Source organism: Heterocephalus glaber, unplaced genomic scaffold (assembly GCF_053883595.1).
Source record: "Heterocephalus glaber isolate CG9 unplaced genomic scaffold, H.glaber_assembly_v1.0 deba00000474, whole genome shotgun sequence".
NCBI lineage: Eukaryota > Metazoa > Chordata > Mammalia > Rodentia > Bathyergidae > Heterocephalus > Heterocephalus glaber.
The window spans coordinates 523,764-544,029 of record NW_028258146.1 but is presented as its reverse complement, the minus strand read 5'-3'; the positions used below and the strand labels follow the sequence as shown (position 1 = coordinate 544,029).

General features: G+C 40.4%; 2 protein-coding genes across 8 annotated transcripts in view; both read right to left on the bottom strand.

Moving 5' to 3' along the window:
• Cdrt4 (CMT1A duplicated region transcript 4) overlaps positions 1-12,492 on the bottom strand; it is a 30,558-nt gene extending 18,066 nt beyond the window's left edge. Inside the window, 1 exon segment of the mRNA XM_021248993.2 lies at positions 12,345-12,492. Within this exon segment, the coding sequence (XP_021104652.2) occupies positions 12,345-12,492 (148 nt within the window).
• Positions 1-20,266, bottom strand: part of Tvp23c (trans-golgi network vesicle protein 23 homolog C) — a 113,474-nt gene that overhangs the window by 9,767 nt on the left and 83,441 nt on the right. For 3 of the 7 annotated variants that reach the window (XR_002391211.2, XM_021248968.2, XM_021248969.2), the window contains exon 7: positions 9,024-12,493. The exons of 1 other annotated variant lie outside the window; for it this stretch is intronic. Coding sequence is in view for 2 of the 6 variants with exons in the window: in XM_021248968.2 (XP_021104627.1) it covers positions 12,452-12,493 (42 nt within the window). In the remaining 4 variants the exon portion in view is untranslated. Of the gene's footprint in view, positions 1-9,023; positions 12,494-20,266 lie in introns of those variants that run through there. 3 more of the 7 variants (XR_002391207.2, XR_002391208.2, XR_002391209.2) reach the window with 3 other exon arrangements.

Here is a 20,266-nt window from a genome sequence, read left to right as displayed (position 1 = left end):
GGAAGAAGGTTGATAAAAGGAGGTTGAATTTGAAATCACACTCAATGCCAATAATATGTGGAATTAATACATAAATTGCATGTAAATAAAGTTTTTAAAAGTTTCCCAGATAATTACAGTGTGGAGCAAAATTTGGGAACTACTGTTCTAGAATCTAAACCAAAAACACCAGATTTATAAGGAAATACTATTAACTACTTAGAGATAAGAAATAGGCCTAGAATATATTTGCAGGGCCTTTGCCATTCTAAGACACAGGCTTTCATTCAAAAATAACTTACTGCATATACACAGTACTGCATCTCAGTGGCCTTAAACATTTAAAAGGACCATCGAGCATTTCCTCTATCACCATCTTCCAGAATTGACTTAGATGAGAGAAGGAGTGCCAGTGTTTTAAAGCACTGAGCTAAGGAAACTATGGCTGTGGGTGGTGAATGGGATTCTCATGCAAAACTAATGATCTCACTCTCTGTCTGTGGTCACAAGCTACATCCTTATCTCAGGAAACCATCTTGCAAAAGGATTTAGTGGGTTCCAGGCAGCATTGATGGATTAGTGCATTGGCACAAGTCAACCCCACTCAGAATTTTTGCCCTACTAATTCTGTGAATGTAGTGCTGTTTGCATACTCATGATGGACAAGATATTATCTTAATTTAGTGCTTCCTAAACAGTGTCCCATAAAAGGCCAGTATCTCTAAAGATGTTAATAGGTGTTGCTTAAAGAAAAAGGTCTGTTATAAGGGCCATCTCATACAGCCATATAGATTGTTTAGCTCAGCAGACAGTTTAAATGGTGAAAGATTGCAGGCCTATCCTTAACTGAGTTTGAAGTCTCAATCAAGTCTAATTTTTTTTAATGCCATATTAAACAAATCCCTTTCAAGCAGTAAACCTGTTACATGTTCATTTGTTCTCAAACTCTCCAAAAGGTATAAAGATGATGTAGTATTCTTTAATCTTATTTGACCAGTGAGTGAGTCACTCATTCATTTATTCAGTGGGCAGGGCAACTGATGGGACTAGAAGCCATGAACAATTTGTGTGGATTCTAAAACAATCTGCTTCTCTAGCCCTTGTCCTAGAATTGCAAGCCTCAGAGGATGCATGACAAAGAGAACAGAGAATGAAGGTGCTCAGTGGACAGCTGGCTCTTCTGTAGCCTAAATAATCCCACAAAACCGTAATACACAGGAAAATCCGTCAACATGGGGGCCTAGCACTTCATTGGAATCTGCATCTATTTTCCCTCTGCTCAATCTCTTTCCTCTTTTCTCTGCACCAGTCTGGAGTCTTCTCATCTTGCTTGTGTCTGTCTTTTACTCTCTTCCCTGAGCTATCTCTAAGTCTTGGGTATCTGGTCCCAGAAGGAAAATAACATTTCCTCCAACAGGAATCTGATGCAAAGCTGCATTTCACCTCTGCCTTTTATCCTTCTCAATCTTCCATTTCCCATTTCCTCCCTATCCTCTATTTCCTCTGCTGTCTTCTGGCCACTTCTTTTTGGCTGAAGAGGAAGCTGCCATTAAGGCCAGGAGTGACTCAGAAAGCTTATCTCTGAGATTGGGAAAATGTGGGTAGGTGGGAAGTCAGCTTAGGGTAGTATGCAGTTTAAGGGCTAATTTCTAGCCTGAGTGACCTAGCAGGCAGCCTCCAGAGCCTGCAAACTTGTCTCTTTACAGATGGATTCCTCACATTCCACACTTAGGGGAAACAGAGTGCATATTCCACAGATTTCCCCATCTTATCACTCTCCATTTATTCACTCTGCCCCATCCCATGGGCCCTATGAGACTCTTGCCATAAATACACACACACACACACACGCACGCACGCATGCACACACATTCCTAATGAACTCTAGAGGGGGTGAATTCAGGATAAATATTTGATGTACCTTCAGCGACACTAATGTCCAGGAACATTGGGAATCTGAGAACTATTAAGTCAGAGGAGAGAGTGACTGGGGAGGAGCAAGTTGGTCTTCTAGGAAAGAGGCATTCTCTGCCCTTCTCCCTCTGCACCAACATACTGGCCACTTTTTCTTCCTCACCATCTTCTCTCCCCAAACACATGCACACTCTAAGAAAAAAAAAATTCATGACAGTGTTCTCTTTTTCTAAAAATCAAGTTGCAAATTGTGAGCCAGCATGTACTCATACACACCATGCCTTTTTCTGGGAAGCAACTATCATTAACCACATCTAGGGTGAGGAGATAGAAATCTAATCAGAATTGCCCATCTTCTAACATAGACCTGGAATAATTAGTTTACCATGTACAGTGGATAGGAAGAGATCTATTACTTAGGTAATACTTCTGTACTCAGCATATTTTCTCTAACAATTATACATGTACTTTGAGAGTATTTCATTTTCTCACAGTGGAAATAGAGTTAAAGTATCTATGGCCATGTAGTATTTATTCATTTGTACATGATGCAACTTTCAACAAATCTGTACTGAGCCCCCAACTACCCTTGTTTTTTTTTTTTAATTAAATTCTTTTATTTGTACATTGTAGGTATACAACACAATTACATTTCTCATTGGGAACTTGTACCTTTACATGATGCATCTTGGTTCTTATTTTTTCCCCATTCCTAGCCCTCCCTTCACCCCCTCCACCCTTCCCTATTAACAAAGACTTTATTTCCACTTTTTCCATTTCTCATCATTTTTCCTTTCCCTTCTTTCCTTTCCCCTGCCCCTCCCACTACCCCTACCCCTTTGGACCTTTTCTTCCTATTTTGCATTATCAATTATTCATTCTAATCATTGGTACAGTTTAGGTATACAATATAATGACATTCATCATTGGAAATTTGCACCTTTACATAGTCTCTCTTGGTTCTTATTTTTCACCCTTGCCCAGCCCTCCCTTCAACCCCTCCAGTCCTCCCTATTTACAGAGATTTTGTTCCTATTGTTCCATTTTCTCATATTAATCCCATTCCCTTCTATCCTTTCCCCTAGCCCTCCCACTTCCTTCCCCTTTGCCCCTTTTCTTCCTATTTCACATTACCTATTATGCATTTAGTCCTTATTTACACTTTCAGTTTCTCACACCAGAGAAACTATTTGGTATTTATACATGTGTGTCCTATTTATTTCACTTAAGAGTATCGCCTCAATGTACATCCACTTAGCTATAAATGTCTCTAATTTCTCATATTTGATGGCTGAGTAGTACTCCATTTTATAAAAAAACCCACATTTTCTTTATCCAGTCTCCAGTTGATGGGCATTTGGGCTGTTTCCAAGTTTTAGCTATTACAAACTGTGCTGCTATGAACATGGGTGCACATATATCACTGTGGTATGATTCTTTTAATTCTTTGGGGAAGATCCCCAGCAGTGGAATAGCAGGGTCAAATGGGACTTCCAGTCCTAGTTCTTTGAGGTATCTCCATACTGATTTCCACAGTGCTTGCACCAGTCTACACTCCCACCAGCAGTGGAGCAGGGTTCCTCTTTCCCCACAGCCCTACCAGCATTTGTTATTGGTTGATTTCATGATAGCAGCCATTCTTTCTGGAGTGAAGTAGAATCTCATTGTTGTTTTCATTTGCATCTCTTGAACGACCAGTGATGTTGAACATTTTTTCATGTATTTATTTGCTATTTCTACTTCTTTGTCTGAGAAATGTCTGTTCATTTCAGATGCCCATGTTTGGATTGGGTCTTTAAATTTGGGAGGTCTGATCTTTTTAAGTTCTTTATAGATTCGAGATAGTAGACCTTTGTCTGAGGAAGAGCGGGTGAAGATTTTTTCCCACATTGTGGGTTGTCTCTTCACACTGCTGGTGGTTTCTCTTGCTGTGCAGAAGCCTTTTAATAAGAAGAGATCCCACTTCCAACTACCCTTCTGAGAGGTACAGCTCCTGCACTCACACAGAACTCACTGTGGATTTACCACATTCCTTCTTGTTTTGGAGTCTGCCCTTTTCGATGTCAAGGATCCACAAAGCAAACAAAACTAATCTATGTGATTATGTCATCAGAAACAAAATCAGAGATGTCCCCATCACAGATTTTACAGGTCCCATCAGCTACTCTGCAGACAGGGATTGAACATCTCTGTGTACCATCCCTGAGCCAGATGCTGGAGCCACAAAGCAGAGAGAGGAATGCCTTGGTTCAAGGCATTCACAACCCATACGGAAGACAGACCATCAGTTTTCTAACTTAGCCCTCGTGGAGAAGGGTATCAAAAAGAAAAAAATGACTGTGCTGAGTTTCAAAGGACAGGTGGAGTAATGGGCAGTGAGCCTGGGTTGAACGGCAACCTCAGTGTTTCCAAATCCTGAGTGAAGTGTTTCACCAGTGAGGCTCCACATTCTTCTTCCAGTGTGCAGATAATCAGGGCTGATTTCAAGGATGTGGTGGGTTTTTCTCACATAAACTACAATATTGAACTGGTTGAATCAACCATTTACAAATTCACTACAGGAAGAAGCACTAGGCATTATATACCTATCAGGTATGATGTGAATCTGAATTTTATGTTTATCCAAGGAATATCTAATCATAAATATTAAGTTGCCATTTATAAATATAAAATATGAAGCCCCATTAGGCACAAAACACATGTGACCATATTATTTATAGATCAAGTTCCAAATTAAAGAATTAAATATTCAGAACAAGGCAAACAAGCATAATCAGAGGAGAGCTTTTTGGCTTTTTTTCTGTAGACATTTTAGAGTACACTCGTACATTGATTAGCTAGACAAATAAAGACATGGAGAAGCAGGAAGTGAGAAATAGCCTCACAACCTCATATTCAGGAAAGCAAAAATGAAAAGATTTAAGAATCTTGTACTCAGAGACCCTCTGTCTGCATCATAGCTGGCTCATGAGCAACAGAGCCATGCTACACAATGCCTAATCAATCAGAAAAAAGGAAATCCTGCTCTGCCAGAACAACGAGGGCATTGTGAACCTAAAGAACACATGGGGGAAACATCCAGGCATTTCCCTGGACTGTCCTCATTCAAGGTAACCTCATTCAAAGGCAACCTCCTTTTAAAATGCTCAAAGCATAGGGATACAGGCTGACAGTTTTCTTTTAAGATAGTGACTTGCATTTGAGACTTTTGCTAGAAGCAAAGAGCTAAAGTAGTTGCCTTCTATAGATTTCAGTTACTCCATCAGCCTATTATCAGCTGGTCCTCAGTGGCACACAATTATCCCACTTTGTGCCAAAATGTGAGAAAATGCCAACATTTGCGTAACAGGTGAGTCAATTCAGGTGAGTCAGGTGATTCCAAATTATTGTTAAATCAAAACTCTCAATTGTTGGGGATGAATTTTCCACAGTTTAACCACAATCAAAATAAACTGCCATACTGAAAATTAAAGTTTGATCTCTAGCTGTGCATGGTGGTACACACCTGTAATTCCAGGATTCAGGAACTAAAGCAGGACCATCATGAGGTCAAGGACAGCCTAAACTACCTTGCCTCAAAAAAAAGTTTAATGCACTTTCTCATGAATGCTCTACATTCATACCAGTGATAATTGTAACCCTAAAGCAACTCAAAAAGTAGAAAATCAACACATGGAAGATACACCATTTGGTGAGAAGTAAAGGAAGGCAACCTTGTGGATGGATCTTTAGCACTGTTAAGATCCACTGTAATGGACGATGGAACAGAGAAGACTGACTTCAAAGCTGTGTACAGACACACTCTACCCTCTAGGTGTAGTATCATACTTCTTCCCATCACTAGAAGATGAATAGGAAGTAGAACAGATCATCAATATTCATAGAAAAGCAATTCAGGATGTACTGTGTTGATGATGCCATGTATTTGTACATATTCTCATAACAAAAATATATATCAACATTTTGCTCTATAAATTTGCATATGTTCTCATAATGGAAATTATATATCAACAATATAGAAAGTTTAGAAAAATCTCATTTTTAAAAACATCTCACAATCCCAATACCATCATAGAACTATTATCTCCCCCAACTTTTACATAGTGACGGTTATAAAATGCACATATCCTTTTGAATCTATTATTTTTGCTCTACCATTATATTGTATTTTTCTCATCTGGTTAAAGATTCCTCATAATTATTTTACAGGTTGTTTAAATCCATCAAGGGGATGAATCATTATTATTCATGCCTCTATTTAGAGACTTTTAAGATGTTTCTAATTTTACCCACTATAAGTGATGAGCAGTGTGCCTTAAGAATGAAAAACTCACTGATGCCTGGCTGCTTTTTGTAAAGCTCTATATAGCAAGGTGCTCAGAAAATGTTGGCTGCTGAAAATTTCTAATCTCCAAAGATTCTAGTACTGCCAAAGCCACTTCCTCTCAACTCTGAGAGATGAATACTGTCCTCCAAGAAGGTTTATCTTCATAGACAAAGACATTTGCCACCATGGTTTCTAGAGTTTTTCACTACCAACTCCAAGGTTTACTATTCATTGCAAAGCAACCCACAAATGGTAAGGACAGAAACTAAGATTCTGTGGGCAAGCTGATTCTCATCACCAAAATGAGACAAAATTATGGCAAAACTCCAAGGTCCCATCCCACATGGAAGGGCCAGAGAAGGAGTTCACAAGAATAAGCTCCCTGGAGCTCAGATATACTTTGGACAGGAAAATTGCTCTGAGATGAATGTCACACAATATGATGCATTGGTAAGACTAATGGGAAAGCTGGATGCTTCAGTGTAATTGCAAGGAAACAGCAATGGGATCAATGAAAACATACTGCCTCAACTTTCAAGCCCTGATATCTAGCACTCAAGCCTTAGGAGCAAAATGGAGACCAACAACAACCCTATCCAATCAGCTAGGTGCATTAACACATGCAAGTTACAACTGTATCTCAATAAAGCTGCTTTCAAAAAGATATTGTCAAATTATATTTCATATTTTGTATTGGGAATGTAAGGAAGTATAGAAAAGATATCCCAAAGTTTGCAATGTTTCTCCAACATTAGTACCACAGATTTGGGAACATCAATATTTGGTCTCAGAGAAGCAAATGAATAAAAAAAGATGACTCATTGGTGGTTGAGAGGATGGAAGGTATCTATTTTCCTACGGTTCACTAAGCAATTTGCTGAAATTCACATATTAAATAACTCATAGGTACAAGTCCCATTGTAAATTATTGTTGGTATACTAAATTATTAATCTTTTTCTTTCTAGTTTGATAAGAATTAATCACTTTCCCAAAGTTGTATCACTCCATTGAGATCTTGAGAATCATCAAAATATGTTTCTAGGAACTATCTTTCTTCTGAGACTAGAGTCTTACCTCCAACTGCTTATTGAATAAATTCCTCTAAAAGTTGTTGCATTTCATCAATTTTAATCCTATTTAAAATTCAGGTGAGTATCTGTTATCACATCATACATCTACAAACAACTCTGTCTTCTGTTTCAGTTGGTGGCATAAATGGACACTCAACTCTTCCTTCCCCCTTATATCTCTAGTTCAGGCCCCGTTCCCCAAAAAAGTCTTCCTACCTCTATTTCCCTTCCTTCCACGAGGCAACTACAAGAATAAACATTAATAAATATATCCATCACCTTATTCAACAAATAGGTACTTAATGATTTGTGTCTAGATGTCCCCCCAGAGCCTCATGTGGTCACAGGCTTTTGCAGAGGTGGCTAGATCTAGAGCATGTGATGCCGCAACTGATTCATGTTACAATGCTAGGCTCAAGGGCACTAGGATTAAGGGTGTGAGTGCTACTCCCCCCCACACACATATTCTGAATAAGAGAAAGGGGACAGAAAGACACCATTAAGCTCTCTTATTGCTTTGCTACCTTTGGGCTGCCGTGAACTGTTGCCCCTCTGCCAGCCTGCCTTGGAGCCAGCCGATTATGGATTATGAAACCTCTATAACTGTAAGCCAAATAAATCTTTCCCCCTTTAACTTCTTAGGGCTTACTCAGGTTATTTTATTTTAACCAACTAGAAGATTCATGAAAGAAGAGATTTCATCCATTATATTCACTGTTCTCCCCCAGGCATTGGGATAAAATTCATTAGATAAGTGGACGGGTGTTCCTGCAATTGCCACAGGCAGTTTCACCTGAACTCTCCAAGAATCATGGGAAACCCAGGCATCTGAAAGCTACACACTTCTACAGGACACAGTGAAAACTGTGGACTAGCTAGCTTGACAACTATCACTGTTACAAAAAGTCCAACGGGGAAATGCGGGACATTATCCTAAAAATATAACAAATATGGCTAATGGCTAATTTGAACCCATGTTCAAATCTTAGTACTGTTCCTTACTGCATTTAAGTGAACAAATCACTTGCCTTCTCTGAGCTTATGGTATCCACATCTTTCAAATGTGAGTGACTTGCCTCCCTTATAAGGATGATCGTGAAAACTGAATAGGACACCATATGTGAAAGGCCTGGCACATCGCAATAGGCATAGGCAACAGCAATTCAAGAACTTGGAGACAAGGCAGTCCAGGATTCAAGCTTCACTGAAAGGTAAAATGAAATATTGTCTAATATGACAAAGTCCATGGGGCCTAAATGTACCAAATTCCAACTTGATTGCTAAGGGAATTACCCATGCCCTTCTCTGTACTCCCAAGTATCTTACCAGACTCACATCTCAAAGCCACCACTCCAATTGTTTTATTTAGTTGGTCTATGTCTCTCCCTTTCCTTAAGTTGTGTTTCATAAGGCTCAGAAGAAAGAGCCATGAATTCCAATGGACTCTGGGCCCGCATGTTGTCTAGGAACTGACTATGGTCGAACCCTATGGCCAAGCTTGCTTACCTTGCTCTGATCTCTGTTTCTCCCAGGTGGAAGCTTTTGCAAGTTCCTGGTAGCCTCATTTTATATAGAATGAAGAAAGTAAACTGGCAAAACTACAATGGAATATAACTAAGGTGGATAGTTTTGAGGAGAATGGATAGCCAAATATATAGGAAACTGTGGCCTATAATTAAAAGTAAAAATAGCAATAGTCTTCTCTAGAGGTCAAGAAAGAGGTTACTCAAAATTGAGGAGAAATCTTTATTAGTTTCAAATGAATCTTTCTAGGCACAAAAACACACAGATAGTATATAATGGAACATAACTTCTAGCCACATAGAAAATATGTGTGGGTAACTTGCCAGGAAATTTTGAAGTTCTGACAAAAGGAGTTTTTGTTGACTCAGAACTCCAATTAAACAACAAAGGTTTTAATGTGTCTCCTTGGCATGGTGGAAGGATATGTCAAATACTTTCAGAATCTGGGAACAAGCCCTTCACCAAGTGTGTTGTGTGAACATTCTCTCCCCAGCAAAGGCCTAGCTTTGACAGCCACTCTTTCATCGCCTTACCAGAAAACCAGCAGTTTCCTTACCATGTTAGTTTTTCTATATTATTATTTATGGTTGCAAAATCTTAAGAATACAACTGAGGAGAGAATTCATTGAAGATTCCAATCTGGTAAAACTAAATATTAAATAATTGTTTTGAATAAAGTGTAGCATAGATTTAAGAGCATGAGTTTAAGACAAGCCAAGTATTTAGCTGTGTGATCAGGAACAAGATACTGAAAAGTTTATGAACCTCAAGTTTACCACCTGAACAATAGAACAGCAAGGGAAATGATCCTTATCTTGCCATGAAAACTTAATATAATGACTTATACAAAGTATTAACCACAGGGCCTGGGCACATGGCAAAAGCCTGCTAGTTGTTTTCTGTTATCATCATCATTAATATGTGGAATGCTGATGTCTTTTTTCCACAATGCCAAACAATGTGTTCCAATGTTCTAGCATTAGAAACTAGTAACAAAATTCATTTCACTAAAAATGAGCCACTGAGTTTTGGAAACCAGGGAAGATACTGGAGCAAGAGGAGATCAGAAGATGTGCTTAGGAAACATTTCAACACAACTTCTGCCACCCTGCTGTCCCCATATTACCCACTCTATCCTAGCCAAACTACTTTTCAAGTGTCAAGGGGGCTGTTTACACCATATGCTCACAAAAAGGGTACTCTCTGGAGCTCATTCCTAACCCCGGGCAAGTGTAAGCATCTGTGTCCACTTGCAGTCACAACTGTGTACACATGCACCTAGACACACAGCCCTGAGCAGGATGTCTACATAGTCCATGGCATGAGAAAACGCCTACAAGCTACACACACTGCAGGCATGAATTTGTAAACATACATACACTCATACACACACACACACACACACACACACACACACACACATACAGCTGTGCAACTAATTCTCCAAAGTCACCAGTCATTTCTCCTGTGGCCACCCCCCCCACCCCAGCCCTATCTTTGACATCCCTCATTCCAGCTGAGTTCCATTTCTTTTCTCAGATCACTGCAGCCCTGATCTAGAATGACTTAGTGAGCAAAACTGGGCCAAGAAGTCTCGCCAGATTCCTACTGGAAATAATCAGGAGACTTAAGTATGCAAACATTGTTAAAAGGGATACAGGATAGAGCAAAGAATTTGGAGTGAGAAAACTAGTTTTTAAATCTAGCTTGATCTCTTTATGTATAATCTTGAGCAAGTTCCTTCATCTTTCTGAACCTCAGTTTCCTCTTATTCAAGATGGATAACATCTTGCCTCATGGGACAAGATGATGGTCCAATTAATGTGGGTGTGAACGTATTTTATGATCCATAAAGAGCTTTACAACTGTCAGGTTTCATAGTGAAGACCAAGAACTCTGAACTATTGATATAAATTTTATTCTCTGATTCATGGTCTGAGCTTGTTTTGGTAACAGGAAAGGTAAACAACATTGCTATCCAGGGTAAGGAAGAGATGAACTCCAGAGAGAGCAGAAGTGCCATGTTTTTTAGAGAGTGACAAAGACACCACAGACAGCAGATGGCTCGAATTGATGGTGTCTTCCTTAAAGTGAAAGTGGAATAGGTGGAGGTTAAGTGTAACTAATTTAGGAACTCAGAATTATTTGCCCCTTTGGAATGCTGTGCCAACAAAGGAATCCTTTTCCCAGGAGGAGTAAGTATATAGAAATCATCTCCCTCTGCCCTTCACAACTCATGATTTCTCAGAACTGCTGCGGACAGTGCCCACAGGCTAAACAAAGGCTCAACAGCAACTGAGGCCATGAGGCCTGTGATAAGCATACTTCATGATGTTCCAAGGATCTCACTTCCTGCTGGTCATCCTGTGAAATGATGAGCCATATGTAGTAATTTCACTTCTAGCAGAGTATAGCCAAAGTGAAGGGATATCACTGAGGCAGGAGATCAGGGCCTGGCAAACCTGGCTGGGGAAGAGAGTGTGACCTGTTAATTACAATGTTCCAGGACACATGTGCAGAACAGTTCCCAAAGCTCTCTATGTGAAACCAACCAGAGAGTGCTATCTTCAGTTTCGGGAGAACATGAACAGGTTTCCCATAGGACAGCCTAGACCTGACAGCCTGAGGAGTGGGAGACACAAAAGGACAGTAACCACTGAGCTCTGGACTACAGTTCTCTTTCACAGTAGTCTGCTCTCACAGTGCAGATTATACTTCTTTTCCTACTTTTATTTGGCCCAAACTCACTCTCCAGAGCACATTTCTTTTCCTACCTTTCATAAACATAAAACCTCATTACCTTTTCTAATTGTTTTGTCCAGTTTCTTCTTCAAGACAAGAGGAACCTAGAAACCACGTCTGGAAAGAGGGTCCACTCCAGCACCCTAAAACCCAGTAACATCACTTCTGAGATTATATTACAAAAATTTTAACCTTCACCTTGGATGCTGTCTTATGCATGCTCTTTCTCTTCTCCTCCTTCTCTCTCTCTCCTCTCCTCTCCCCTTCCCTCCCTTCCCAACTCTCTCTCTCTCTCTCTCTCTCTCTCTCTCTCTCTCTCTCTCTCTCTCTCTCTCTCTCTCTCTCTCTCTTTCATTCTGAGGGCCACTGGCTGCATGATATAAGCTGCCCTATGCAGAGGCCTGTGTGGCAAGGAACTAGGGAATATTTCCAGCCAACAACCTGTGAGGAACTGAGACCCTCGTCTCAACAGTTCACAAGGAACTTAAACAGGTGAAATTTTAGGGGTTTTTTTTTCTGCAGACCAAGTAAAAATGTCTTTGGAATTTTTAGTCCTATCACAAGACTATTCTATCCAACACCACTGCATCAACACTCTGGGCTCTACCTATGCCCTGGTGCCAGATGATTGCCATCAATCTTACTTTCCTACATGTGTGCATGTACACACATGTACACACACCCACACATATACATATACATACACCATAAGTATCAAAGGGGCTGAGGGGTAGGTTTCTAGGGTCCAAGAGCACAGTGTCCAGAATAGTATGAATTTCAAGGTCACCATCTTCTTCATGTCCTGCTTGACGTGACATGGGCTCTTCTGACCAAGAGGCCAACAGGCACCTTCTCAGAGGCTGGAGCTTCACCAAGACTTCATGGAGCCAGTCATTAAGGGGTTCCATGGGAATTTTCACCCAGCCACTCATCATTCTAGAATGCAGCAATGAAGAAACTTTTATTAGTCACAGTGGACCCAAACAATACCTTTACCTGTGAATTGATCCTCTTGGTTTCCTGAAGTTCTCTGTATCTTTTACACTGACTGATCAATACTTACAAAGAGAAGAATATCACCTATGGCCCTGAGTGGTTGTGTGGTCATCACCTTCACCAAAGGCAATAATTACAGATTAGCACAACCAAGTTTCTTACTGCACGGTGCTGAGATGTATGGCCATCTGCACTGGAATGTCCTTCCAGGACAACACTCTAGCCCTCCTCTCGCTTTGCCTGTTTTTGCCTCCATTTCCTCCTGGGCAAAAGTAAGGGTTGGAGTGGCCACACTATGTCTCCCTTCTAGCACTAACCTCCTGTGTGCTCCTGAAACCTCCTAGCACAGAGAGCCCCATGAACTGGAATGCACTAAAGCTTGCTAAGATCCCACCAAATGAATTCCTTCTGGGCCCAACTTCTGGGTTTATACTAACCAAGAAAATACTGCAAGTCCTGACCTTCAGCATTCAGCTGGTTCTCATTCCTGGATGCCTTTCAAAAAAGAAAAGCTAATTTTTGCCCTCTAGGGTGGGAAATGTGAAAGGCACAAGCACACAATTCTGTGACTGGAGACCACAGCAAATTCCTCTTAGGTGTGGAGCCCACAAGCTGAGCTAACCCATATTTCCATCTGAAGTGGAAATTCTACATGCCAAGAGGTGTCCAGACAAACCCTGCTCTAGTTCTCTTGCCTATTGCTATAAACCTGTTTCTGTCCCATTGGAGTTGCAGCATGGAGCCAGAAATCTGGAAGAATTTAACACCCATTGGATTCAGACACAGGAAAACATTGTTCAAAGTAAACACTGCAATCCCTCCCTCATCATGCAGGAATGTAGAGCCAGCAGGGTCTGAGCTCAGCAGCTTCTCAGAAAAGCCCCCACCAAGCCCATGCTCTGTTCTACAGGCCTGGATGGGCTCCACAAACTGTGTGCTGGCCCACCAGGAACCAGGCCAGGGACTTAGCAAGGGGCGCCTCTCCTCCCTGGAAAAGGAACGAATGCTATCTGCAGGCTCTGGTTTAAGAACTTACTGTTTCCCCCAGTGCAAAGGCCCACTGTCAGCCCTGAACTTGGGAAAGGTGAAGGCAGACCAGCGTCCCGTGAAACAGAGAGGGGCACAGGATGCTGTGGAACTTTCCATTTCCTTTGCCTCCCAGCAGGCTGTGAAAGAGTCACTTTTCCTCCAGGAAGAAAGGCAGCTCTGTGCAGGGTAGGGATGCAGCGCAGTCCTCCTAACCAAAAGATGGGTGTGCTTGCTAGATGGGATGTGGCCACTGACATTCATTTCCCTTTGACTAAGACTTAACTAATTCCATCTCCCAAAAATTGTGCGCCAAGGTCTCCACCCTGCTTCTTCAGACTCTGGAGAGTGAAGGAAAAGGACTTGCTTTATCCAGGAGCTAAAAACTGGTTCACAGAAAGATATTTCACATTTAATCTTCTGTATCACTGGTTCCCTTTGCCTAATGTGCTGCTTAAATTCCCCTCACAAACACCAGCCCTGAACCAAATGGATGAAAGAGTTTTCACATACATCATGTAGGAGGAAAGCTGTAATAAAGGAACAGTTCAAGGAGAAGAATGCAGAGATGGCCACTGCCATGATTTCAATGCCTTCACCAAAACTCATGTTGAATTGTAATCCTCATGTGAAGTATTAAGAGTGATTAGGTGGTGAGAGCTAATTCATCCATGGATTAATGGATTAGTGGGCTAGTGGGTTATCTTGAAAGTGGGTCTGTTACAAAGACCCACTCTGCTCTGTCCCATCATATGATGTCCTCTGTCATGGTATGATGTACTAGGAAGGCCCTCACCAGATGCTGAGCAGATGCAAGCTCCATGCTCTTGGATTTCTCAGATTCCAGAATCATGAGCCAAATAAACTTCTATTCTTTATAAAAACACAGTCTTGGGTATTTTGTTTTAGTTATGGAAAACAGGCTAAGTCAGCCACTTCACCAACAAAACCTCTGAGTTGAGTCCTACTCAGTGGTGGGGCTACCTGGAAAATTAGGGGCAGCAACTACAGCAAATCAGATCTCCACGAAGTGGGTGAAGAAACAAATGATTAAATGTTCAGCATGGCAGCCCTTCTCTTTCTGACCCTCACCATAGCCTCACAGGACAGCCTTAAGCATGCATCCCTCCCCTGAGCCCTGAGACATCCACCAAAGGCTTACTTAATCCACTCATTAAAATTTATTGAGTGCCTCCTACTGACCCAAATGGCAAAAGAAATTCTGTCCCTTGCTCTAAAGGAGTGTGCATAATTCAGAGCAGAATTTCCTGATAGGTTGTCCTGCGACCAACAGCAGCAGCCACAAGAGATTATTGGAAATACATTTTCCCTGGCCCCACCCCAATCACTAAACTAGAAACTCTGGAGCAGAATCCAGCCATCAGGATTTCACAAGTAATGCAAGATATTCTGTTGTCCCCCAGAATCTGAGAACCACTGATTGAGTCTATCACCACCTTACACTTGATAATAAGGAAAATATAAAAGTTTAGTAGCTTGCTTTAGGAGGTCACAGAAATGGCATGAGTGTTCATATATTCCTAAACTCAGAGCAGCTGTGCCAAAAAGAAGTGTCATTGCAAAATTTTATTCTGGTTTCAAACATACTTTTTCCACCTCAGTTTGGTCACCCTGTAGTGGTAATTTGTAAAACTTTGTTTTGAAGAAGAGCCAAGAAGCTTCCTTATACTCTGGGGCAACAAAACAAGTGGGAATTCTTTTGACCTGAGCAAGGACCCTAGGGGGAGCCCTGTTATTCTGTTCAAAGGCAGCTCTCAGAAGGTTGTTGGCACTGCTATCTTTAGGGATTCCCTGCCCCTCCTCTTCCATCTAATTCTTGATGGGCATCAAAGAGAGTACACAAGCAGCCTTTTCAAATTGAGTTGGTTAAAGTGCCAACCAATAATGTAAAATTTTATTCATCCGTTCTGCAAATGACTTCTATATTAGCCATTTTCCGAACACTAGGACAAAATACCTGACACCCACAACTTAAGAAGAGGTTTACTTGGCTTATGGTTTCAAAGGGTTCAGTCTATGGTCAGTCTATGGTTCAGACTATGGTAAGCTGGCTCCAAGACAGAATTGCATGGTGGAAGGGCATGGTGGAGAAAAGCTGCACAACCCATGGTAGCCAGGAAGCAGAGAGAGCAGGAAGAGCTAGAGAGAGGCACGCTCTCAGTGACCAACCCACTCCAACCAGGCTCCACCTCCTAACAACACATTCAGATATGAAATCATGAGTGGATTCATCCACTGATGAATACAGCAACCCCATGATCCAATCAAATCCTGGAATCCCCACCTCTGAACACTTGAGAACTTTGGGATACATTTTGGAATCAAACCATAACAACTTCCATTCTTGCAAGCTCAATCATTGACTTTGTATTTAGTGCCCATCTTGTATGACCTATTAGCAACAGTGGAACTCTAGAATTCCTCTTCTTCTAGATTTTACCACCTCACAGACTATTCTTCTTGAGTTCCTTTCTGGCCCCTGATACTCTATTCTCCCTTTAGAGTTAGAGGACCCAATTGCTCTGTCCTGGGTACCCTTTCCTTCTCCATCCTGGTATCTTCCTAAACCCCAGGCTTATATATGCAAACCCTTACCAAATATCTTCTCTTGAGTATTTCATAAACATCTCAAACCAACGCTATTCAAACTGAGCTCTTGGCACCCTTCTCCCTGGGACACACCAAAACCTGTTCTTCCACTGGTCTTCTACTTTATTAAATAACACCCGAACAAAAGTGCTGACAAAAAATTAATCTGTTTCTCCTCCCTGTCAAGAAAGAATTTATCAGCAAATCATTTCAACTCAGCTTGTAGGAATACAATAAACCTATGTTCTCCATTTTACAACTAATAATAATCATATAAAAATAATGACTCACCTCATGGGTGCCCGTGTTTCACCTGTATTTATTCATTCAGCCTTCCCAACGTACCTGAATTAAGTACTAATAACAGCCCCTCCTATAGATGGTGAAAGTGACACACAGACAAGTTCAGCAACTTGCTCAAATCCACATGTCTATCATCATGCACCATGATTTGGATATGAGTAGCTGGCACTAGGATCCACATAATCAAACACCATGTTCCCAGTACTGCTTCTGTATCCACCCACCTGGTTGCCTTCACAGGTTCCAAACTGGCCTCTGTGCTTCCACTCTTCCCCCAATATAACTTATTTTATGCACAGCAGCAGCCATAGTGACCAGTTCAAAACATACACCTGTAGGTACATCACTCCTAAACTTAAATATCCCTTCCCAGTGGCCTCTACAGAACCTTGAAATGAAATCCAAACTCCTCCTCTTGCTCTCTCAAACTCACCAAACTCCAGCTATTCCCTCCACCTGGAATAATCTTCCCCACAGATTTTAATACAGCTGTCTTCTGGTCATTTTGTTCTCTAGCACATCATCTTACTTTATTTTCATTATAGCACATATCACTATCAGAAAATATTTCACATTTGTTTGGTTAATTTTCTGCTGCCCTCTTCGAATTTTAGTTCCATGTGAGGAAGGAACTTGTCTGTCTTTTCCCTCAGAAATATCCCATGACCTAAGATTATATGAGCATCTGCTTTGTACCACATAGAGGAATAGAGAGGCAAATATAGGAGAAACTTTTCCTTTAAGGACATCACTATCTGTAGTTTCACATAGAATGGGGGGGTGGCTTATGAAAAGAGGCATCATGAGGACATAGAGGAATTGTTTCTCACCCAGCCTACGAAACCCAGAAAGCTTTCTGGGGTAGAAGACTTGCTTTCATTTTATTTCAACAGTTATTCTGGCCAGTTAAAGACAGATGAGACCAGTGGTCCACTTTTTTAATGTAAACACAACCTAGAGAACCTCATAGGACACAAATCCTAAGTCCTACCCCAGAGTCTCTGATACAGTAATTCTGAGGGATGGGGTAGGATCTGCATTTCTGAAAAGTTCCCAGGTAAAAACGACTGTCACTGGTCTAAGGAACATACTTTTGAAAACCCCTAAAGTGGACCATTTCCCCTGCCCCAGACCACCATGAATATAGCTGAGTGCAATGCTGTGTGTCACTTGCTGTGGTAGATATATGGGCTGGTGAAATGAGGGGAGACACCTAGGTCACCTTAATGAGAAGAAAGAGCCAAACAGGACTTTTTAGAGGAACTGGCACCTGAGTTTGGTTTTGAATAAGGAGTGGGCATTACTGAGACAAAGAAAAATAAGAAGAACTTGAGGAAAAGGGCAAAGTAGTATATGATCTTAGAGATTAAAATATATTTCAATACAGCCGAAGTATAAAGTGTAAAATAAAGACTAGCAGAAAGTGAGACTGAAACAAACGCTGAATCCAAAATAAGAAGCAGGAGATCAGGTTGAATAAGATCAAGGTGAGCACAACATACTAAGGTAACTTAAAGGGATTCAACACTTAATATTCACTTTATGTAAGTAAGAGGAGAGTTTGTAGTAAGAAATGAGATTGTGAACACAATGGAAGTCAAACCATGGAGGAGCTTACCTTGAGGATTTCTGCTACCTGTTTCCTCTGCCTAAAACATTCATGCTCAAGAATTCTGTCTCTATCTTGAGGCATTTTGGTGGTTGTAAATGATTTTGAGTAAAGAATGGAATTATCAGCTTAGCCTCTTAGAAAGATTCCTGTGGCAGAGACCCATGGCTGTCCACCAAGAATTCATACTTCCCTTCCTGAGTAGGAATTTGTTACTGGGAAGAAACTGCCCAGCCAAAAACTCTCTTTCCCAATATTCCTTCTTCTTCTTGCTTTGTATCTAGATAGAGCCTTGTATCTGAGTTTGTTATTTGCATACCTGGCTCATAAAATCTCCAGCCTTCACTCTGCTTCTTTTTCCATTCATAGATAAAAAGCAAAAGATTCCAAGGCCCCAAGAGATTCCAGAGCCACAAGATGGAAGAAATGTGAATTCCTGAATCACTGCATGTTGATTGACCACACGACATCCAACTGAGAGAAAAAAATTTCTATTATGTTAAGTATTTTAGATATGTTGGTGGGGGCATTTTTTACACCATTTAGGAATACCTTAATGCAATCTCTATAGTGTCACCATAATAATAAATTGGAGAATGGTAAGGCTGGAGGAAAGGAATTTTTAAGGTTGGGCAATTTTTGCCAACTGGGAAATAAATTATGAGAGCCTAAATCAAGGAAAGGGCAGTGAAAATGAAAAGGAGAGACAGTGTGGTTGTGATTAATTACTGGGAAGAAGGCAAGCCAAGCATCCAAGATAAGTCCAGTTCTATAACTCAGATAATGGAATAAGGAACAGAGAAGAAAAAACGGATTCTAGGATAAGGTGCTTAGTTGCATCTTGAATATTATAGAAAATCTATGTAGCAGTTCTTGGTGAGCAGTTGTCCATATAAATCTGGAGTCCAAGACATAGTCATGGTTATAGATATATAGATATACAGATTTGGTAAAAGATGAAACAAAAATTTGTCATACCTCTCATTTGTGTAGAATAAGATAAAAACAGGAATGAGAAATAAATCATGAACATTTGTAAGCCAGAGAGGTACAGTGAAGCCTGAGGGGATGATAAGTGGAACCCACCAGAGAGGTGGAAAAAAAACAAGTGTCATCTTAGAAAGCCAGAAGTGCTGTCTCAGAAAATGCCAGCCAAGGAGATAGATGTCAAGGGCCACAGATACATCAAGAAACTCAAGGAGGCTGGGGAATTAGCTCAGTGGTTCTGCCGCCTGCCTCACAAGTGCAAGGACCGGAGTTCAATCCCCGGTACCAAAAAGAAAAAAGAAACTCAAGGAAAAAAGGGGAATAAAAAGGATTAAGACATGATGTATGTGCCAATTCCCCATGATGAATATATTTACTATGTCTCGCAAACATATACTAATAAGGCAGGGGAGAGAAATTCAAGGACAAAATGTTTCCATTGAAGTCAACATTAGAAGGTCATTTATGAAGGTGATGCCATAAAACAAAGGAAAGTAATAGAATTAATTAAAAAGGAGGAAGATAGGACAGTGAATATGAAAGAAAACCATTAATGAGGATTCTTGTGTCTCAAAATGTTATCTTCCTCACTTCATTTAGTCTTCACTAAATTCAGTACTCTTCTCCAGAAAATTATAAAACTGAAATCAATTTAAGATCTAAATAGAGAGGGATACACCACATTCATTCTAAAATTGTGCCATAGATTCAGTCCAATCCCAATCAAAATTCCAACAGGATTTTTTTGTAGAGATTGAAAAACTGATTTGAAAATTTATATAGACATAGAAAGGACTAAGAATAGAAAAAATCTTGAAGATGAATAAATTTGAAGAACCTCATAATGGATTTTAAAAATATAAACCTTATATAAATGATATATATGCTTATATGAAACATATAAACCACAGTAATTAAAATGGGATAGTATTGTCATAACAATATTAAATAAATAAATATCACACAATAAAAAGTCCAAAAACGTCTCCCTCCTTTGCAGCACATCAGAGGAGTGAGGAAAGGATAGTAGTCTTAATAAATTACATAAGATCACTTGAATACTAATACAAAAAAATAACTACGTTAACTGCTTCTCCCTTACTATTTGCAAAAATTAATTCTGGGTGGATAATAGTTCTAAAAGTTTTAAGTAAAACAACAAAGCTTCTAGAAGATAA